We start from the raw sequence: 7,653 nt of genomic DNA on the forward strand, positions 1-7,653 counted from the left end.
GGAGAGAGGAGGAAATCGGCTACGGAAAATCAAAGAAGACATATGCCGATTTCCATATGCTAAGGGATCTATTTATAGTTGAGACTATTAGGGTTATATGGTGGAAACCCTAATTTCCTTGCTTAGGGCTTAAGCAATCCATTAAGCCCTTCTAGAAAGCCCCTTAGATGAAATCCTTATGGGATTCCCATAGATTTCGTTTAATCTCTTATATTAGGAGTCCATGGCCCAACTAGCAACTAACAGTTAATTGCAATATCAGTCCCCTTTATTTAATTAGTCTCTTTTGATCACCAAATTAATTCCTAATTAATTTATGATCAATACTAATTAAATAATATGATTTCCAAATAATATATTAATCTTGTAATATATTAATAAAACCATTTTGAGTACAAATTTATTATTCATATAATAAATTCTACTCTCTCTACTCTTGTCATTCTATCAAGTTGCATGAGTGAAGGCAACCCAAAAGGACCATGCTCATAATCGGGTCAAGTACATACCAAAATAGTTGTGGGCTTAGACACCTAATCCAACAATTGATGCCTTCGACCCATGGGTATAGTGAGGAGACTTACCTCGATTGTTGAATATCACATAAAAGCTCGGACTACTGATCCAGAAAAATCCCCATGCTAATTAATCAAGCAACACCCCAATTAATAATTGGGTCATAATCCATGACGAGGAATCTAATTTATTTGTCCAACTCCCAGGGTAAAAGACCATTTTACCCTTTCCTTACTTGGCCCAATAATCATGGCCTAACCCAATGGCTCCAAAAGCCCAATATGGCCTGAATGCCCAAATGACACCGAAAGCCCATTATGGGCCCAAATCAAAATAATGTCCCAAAGTCAGAAAGACTAATGGCCCAACAAGGCCAAAAAACCAAGTAGTCCAAAAGGCACAAATCACAAAAGTCAACAAAAGTCAAAGATGTTGAGTATGCCTAACGTACTCCGCTTTGGCCAGTACGTGTTGTGTACAAGCTGAGTATGCCCATCATACTCTACAGTGGCCCAAAACTTACCATTAAGTGCTTAATCGATTAATGCACTTTGTCCAATCTCATATCTGATCCTAAATGATGTCTTAACATGTAAAATTGGCAACTTTACTTATTTAGATGTCTTAATGGGACCCAATTCTCAATAAAACCCATAATAAGAACCCTAAATCATGCATGGTCCAATATAACACACCAAGATTGCATTTTTATGAACAAGGGACCCCAAGAATGCCAATATCTATCATCCTTAGCTTCTAGAGTAGCTCATACTCCCAAGCATGGATTAAAGGACCATAAAAAGATTAAAAACAATCCCCTAACTAGATCTAACCAAATGATACATCAAGTTAAGAGCTTTATACCTCCAAAAGCTTTCCATGTTGGTGATGTTTCTGGATCCACAAGCTCTAGACACAACAATGCCACTTCCAAGAGTTCCTCTTCCTTCAAAATCACCAAAAATATCTACAAATCTCACTTCTAAGCTCAAAACACTCAAATGGACATTAGGGTTTCATTCACAGGGTTTGGAGAGGTGGAGGATGGTCAGAAGAAGGTCCATGAGTGACTTAAGGTGATTAAATAGGGAACAAACCCTAAATTTTAGGGTTTTCCCCTACTGGTTGTATGCCCCGTGTAACCATACGTACACCCAACGTATGTTGAAGCCTCGGCGATCCTGTTGTCGAGCCAGTACGCCTGGCGTACTCATAACGTACGCCCAACATACTCAGCTAGGGTCTAGAACCACCAATCTTCCGAATGCCATAACTTCTTCATTCTAAGTCTGATTTCAATGTTCTTTATATCCACGGAAAGGTAATGAGAAGCTCTACAATTCTATTAACTCTCTTTTGCCTTAAAATTTCCCGAGCCTAAATCCAAATTTCATAAAAGGACCAAATTATCACTTTACCGTCATACCGTTGGGCTTCAAAACGCGAACCGAACATTCGGTACCTATAACCTACATTATCCACCATCCAAATGGGCCTAAACCTCTCTTTTCCAAGGTCCGAGGCTTTATGATACTTGATCCTCGGGTCATGACCTTAAATTATAGAATGACCCGAAACAGGGTGTTACAACGTTGATCCCGACAATTTTGTTGATGAGATCTAACATATCAGGTTGTGTTGATCCCAATGTTGATTTCTTTCCTTTTTTCTCTAAGGTGGTGAGTCTTCAACATTAAACGATTTTTGTTATTAAGGGGATCCAGGAGGATAATGTGCATCAGAAGATGTTGTGTAGGTGTTGGATGAAGATGTTTTGGTTCGTTTTGAAGAATGAGGCGATAAGTTTTCACAAACTTTTGGAACCAACTCCCATTTCGCATGGTCTTTCAACCACTCACAAGCTTTTTGCATGAGGAAAAGCTTTCTGATTAATAGTCCTCCACACTCGCATTGTGAAACTTTTAAAACATCGGCCTCATATCTCCCGCTAGCCAAAGTATTGATCCTATTGTTATAGATGCAGTTGAAAACATTGCAGTTTTTTTGCAGGTCTTTCCATTTTAAGTTTACTTGGTGCCATGACTGATATGAACTCCCAATTTGAATATTAAAATGCTTTAGAACATGATCCCAAAATGCATCGAACCTTTGTTGATTTCTGCATTGTTTATCTTGAAAACAATCGACATATGCCCTAGCCAAAGACAACTCTTTGAGTTCCACCAATTTCTTCTGGCGGTCTGTGTAGTTGTGTTCTTTCTCAGCAATGGGTTGCAATTCGTCGTGTTCTTCGTTTCTTTCGGAAGTCGGCTCATTACTAGAACTGTCAGATTCTACGTTCTGAGTATTACAGAACTAGAAATTCTCGGGTTGAGAATATTGGAATTGGATTTCTGGAACCCTTTAAGAAAACTAATTACATGGATTATGACCAGGATTTTCCTCTGAAAGCTTAAATGTGTTGTAAGATTGTTGAATCGAGTAATATTATTGTGGATAGTTCTGGTTTTGTTGGTAGTTTCGGTATTGCTGATAGTTTGGGTTTTGAAATCCCGGAGAAGAAACTGGATTATCTTGACTTGAACCGCGTTGCGTGGATTTACGTCTTTGGCTAGAACCGACTTGTTTGACTTTGAATCGGAAATGCATTGAAGATGACCGAAGGAATTAAGTGAACTATAAAATTCCTCAGAGAAAACACATTAGAATTAAGTAAAATGTAGAGTATTTATCTTCATAAACTTATACAAATTTATATGAGAACAAAAACAAAAAATAAATAAAAATAAATAAAAAATAAATAAACGGATCACATGCAAAAAGATAAAGGTGATAGGTGGGAGCATGGTTGTCAAAATCGCGATCCTGATCGTAGGATCGTATGATCCTAGATATGAAAAACGATTCGGATCGTAAAATGATCGTATTTGGGGTAGGATCGTAAGATCGTAAGATCGAAATCCGATCCGATCCTACCTTCCCTTGATTTTTTTAAATGAATTTTTTTACCAATTTATATCTTTTACCCTTTACTAATTTACCATTTATCATTTTGTATTTGTGGGTTATGACTAATATTTTAAAGTTTTTATAACTTTTGAATGAAAAACTGAATGTTTGAAATACTTTTTATGATTAAAAATTATATTTTATTTTGTGGGATCTTAGGATCTCGATCCCGATCTTACAAACCCAAAAATGATCCTAAGTAGGATCCCGATCTTAACAACCTTGGGTAGGAGGAATCAATTCTCTTATTTCTTTATGCATGTCACTAAATTGTCAAAATTAGTTTGAATGTGAATTAACTTACAAGTTCACCAATCCATTCGAATGAAATAAAGCCTCCAAATTGTTAAGCATGCTGTTCACAGTAACGTTTCTTGACGGTACGGCCGGTACCACCCTATCCCAACTGTATAACCCACATCGACTTCTTGTTTAAGAATCATGTTTCCGTAAAATATGAATTTGGGTAATTTATATAAGAATCATGTCTCTATTAAATATGAACTCATCCCGAATGATTTAGTTTGAATTTCAGTCTTCTTTGAATGTTAAATTAGTCCAAAAATAACTATATTTCAGTAAAGTATGCAAATTAAAAAAAAATTGGTAGAAATAAATCAAACTTAAATACCTCAAATGAATATTATTTTGCTCTTTTCTTCATAAAATGACGTGGCATGATCTGGTTGGTTGGATCAGTTTCTATGCAAACGGCGAAAATCTCAGCCAAACAGAGGATAAGCTTGGCTCAAACACCCGATGAACAAAACAACTGTCGGAACAATGTCCATTCATCAGAACTTCCTCCACCGGACTTATATGAACCAACAAAATCCCGGTGACCGGAAAGTTGAGTTCCAGGAGACTGCAATCCCGTCCAACAAATTACCGGCGGAACAATTCTTGCCATTAGCAACGGCATTCAGACGGCGGCTTCTAACTGGGATCGGATCAGCTTCTCTAGTTGCCGTCGGTGCCAACTTCGCCGGTACAACTAGTTTCCTTCTTGGTTTGTCGCCGGAGGCTGCCCGGAATCTCAAACTTGATGTGCTTTATCCCATCAAAGGTTACAGCCGCTGCATCAAATCTGAAGAAGGATTTGGTTAGTTAAGCTCATATATCTATGTTAACTATCAAGTCAAAACTATATGAAATTCAATCGAAAATCGAACATGGATTTCATTCCAAAACATAAACCCAACTTTTCGATTTCTAATCCTTTTCAAAACTTCAATTCCATTGTAAGCTTTTTCTCTAAAATATAGTAAATTTGATGTTGAAAATCAGTTCATTGACCTTACAATTTGACTTTATGATTGTTGTGTTGCAATGATGCCCAGAATTTATATACCCAGCAAATTGGGTTGGAGACCAGACGTTGTTGTACAGAGCAGCTGGTAAGGCGGAGCTGGAAAGATCACTTGATTTGCCGCCGGTGAACCGCCGGAGAAATGTAAACGAACCGATTGTGGCCTTCGGTCCACCAGGGTCAAGCGGCGAGCTCAACGTCAGTGTGGTCGTCTCCCCTGTTGCTCTTGATTTCTCGTAAGTCGTATCATATCATTTCAAATCCACTCTCTAAACAAAGATCAAACATGCTAAAATTCAGTATCTTTGTTGGGTTATTGATAGAATTGAAGCATTTGGAGGTCCGGAGGAGGTAGGAGAAGCAATCGTCAGAAAGATTACAGGATCTGGCCGGAGGCCGGAGATTAAAGGAAGACTCATAAAAACAGATCTTAGAGAAGATGAAGTGAAGAAAGTGAAGTATTATGTGTTAGAATTTGCGGTTGAAAGTCCGTCGTTTAGCCGGCATAATGTGGCGGTTTGTTGTGCTCGTGAGGGACGTTTGTTCACTCTGAATGCGCAAACACCGGAATCGGCATGGCCTATGCTTAAACAGGATTTTTATAAGATTGCTGATTCTTTTAGCCTAACTTCTCTATGAATGTATGTCACGTTTTGTGGAAAACTCTTTCACTTTCATACAGTGTATTCCCATGTTAATATAAATGGGATGCATAGGTTGAGTTGATTTGAAGAATTGAATTATGAAATTAACATTGATGTTTTAATACTTTTTGTTTCAAAGAACGCATAACGTGAGTTCTCTTTCTTTTTTTTTTTTTTTCAGAATTATTTTATTATTTTTTAATTTTTATTAGTATCAAATTCTTGATTCAAACTTACGAGGATCTAATTTAAGTGATGTGAAAAATTAATTTGCTAAAAATATACAAGGGTCTAATTTAATTGATGTGAAAAAATAATTTGCTGAGAAAAGAAAACAAATTGAACAAACTACAAAAAACTACGATAGTTTATGGACCTATTCGACAAAATTAGCTAGTAGCGGGTACATTGTAGTTTGTAGCGTATTATTAAATGCTACATGAAGTAACATTTAGATTTGGAACGTTTTGTTCAAATTAAACGCTAAAAGCTTGTAGTGTCAAACGAAGAGTTCTGTTCAGAATAGAGCATTTTGTCAAACGCTAGAAGCTCTCAAACATTCTGAAACGCTTCGTGACGAACATGCCCTACATATAAGTTAATTGATTAGGGTTGCTAAATTAAAATTATTTAACTTGTATTTATCGACTTACAATAAAGATTTAGGGGTTGAGCTTCATTAAGGTCAGAATGGGTTGTGCCCCGCTTTTTCCTGTTTTTGTTTTTTTGGTTATAGGTAGTTCATACCTATTAAATCTTATACGTATTAGGCCTTAAAAAATAAAATTTGGGCTCCTCCCTAACTTGTATTTATCGACTTACAATAAAGATTCAGGGACTGAGCTTCTTTAGGGTCAGAATGGGTTGTGCCCCACTTTTCCCTGTTTTTTTGCTTATAGGTAGTTCATACCTATTAAATCTTATACGTACTAGGCCTAAAAAGATAAAATTTGGGCTCCTCCCTAACTTGTATTTATTGACTTACAATAAATATTGAGGGGTTGAGCTTCTTTAGGGTCAGAATGGGTTGTGCCCCACTTCTTCTTGTTTTTTTGGTTATAAGTAGTCCATACCTATTAAATTTTATACGTATTAGGCCTAAAAAGATAAAATTTGGGCTCCCCCCCCCCCCCCCCCCCCCCTTTTAACTTGTATTTATCGACTTACAATAAAGATTCAAGGGTTGAGGTTCTTTAGGGTCAGAATGGGTTGTGCCCCCCTTCTCCCTATTTTTTTGGTATAAGTAGTTCATACCTATTAACTTATATATATATATATATATATATATATATATATATATATATATATATATATATATATATTATGCCTAAAAAGATAAAATTTTATACATATAAGTTAATATATTAGGGTTGCTAAATTTAAATTATTTAAGTTGTATTTATCGACCTACAATAAAGATTCAGGGGTTGAGCTTCTTTAGGCTCACAATGGGTTGTGCCCTTCTTCTCCCTGTTTTTTTGGTTATAAGTAGTCCATACCTATTAAATTTTATATGTATTAGGCCTAAAAAGATAAAATTTGGGCTCCGCCCTCCTTCGTTCTCGAATTTTTATACATATTATATTTTCGCCCTTACAAATCAAAAGTTCAAGCTCCGCTACTAATCATCTTTAGTATATCATTTGTTAATTGTTATTGTAAAATTCTACTGACTTGGCTAACAAAGAAACATAGAAAATAAAAATAAAGTATAAAATATAAAAATAAAAAAAATGAAACTAAAACAGCGTGAGAGTTTGGGTTTTCTAAACTAAAAATGAATTTTCAAATTAGATTCACTTTTTGTAAACAACTTAGAGCATTAGGTATGTGTCACGTTATAACACCAAATTCATATGTCACCTCAACCATAACACCACCATAACATTAAGGGGGAAATGATGTTCCTCATGTTATAACATATTAAGAGGTAGAGAGAGAAATAAAAAAAAAATTAATTGGTTGATAAAGGAAACAACCAATTAAACTTTCCGTTGCATCTTGTCTTCGTCACAAACGAGATATGCCATAACACCCTCTTAACAAAAAAAAAAAGGGGGGGGGGGGGGAGGGTGGTGTTCATCTTGTTATGACTAGGTTATGGGGTTCCACATCATCAATAATACCACTTCTCGTTGTCCATACCGTATGCTCTTAGCAAACAAATCCATGTCCACCGGTCCATTGTTAGCTTAACAAATTAAAAACCGAAGA

At 36.1% G+C, this 7,653-nt stretch overlaps 1 protein-coding gene across 1 annotated transcript; it reads left to right on the plus strand.

Annotated features, from left to right (window-relative positions):
* The first annotated feature begins 4,201 nt into the window (after positions 1 to 4,201).
* On the plus strand, positions 4,202 to 5,563 carry LOC111884529 (psbP domain-containing protein 7, chloroplastic). The gene is made up of 3 exons (XM_023880844.3): positions 4,202 to 4,588; positions 4,827 to 5,031; positions 5,119 to 5,563. Exons 1-3 carry the CDS (start codon positions 4,246 to 4,248, stop codon positions 5,432 to 5,434), a joined length of 864 nt encoding a protein of 287 aa, XP_023736612.1. The 5' UTR covers positions 4,202 to 4,245; the 3' UTR covers positions 5,435 to 5,563.
* The last annotated feature ends 2,090 nt before the right edge of the window (positions 5,564 to 7,653 follow it).

This window comes from Lactuca sativa, chromosome 9 (genome assembly GCF_002870075.4).
Source record: "Lactuca sativa cultivar Salinas chromosome 9, Lsat_Salinas_v11, whole genome shotgun sequence".
NCBI classification, from domain to species: domain Eukaryota; kingdom Viridiplantae; phylum Streptophyta; class Magnoliopsida; order Asterales; family Asteraceae; genus Lactuca; species Lactuca sativa.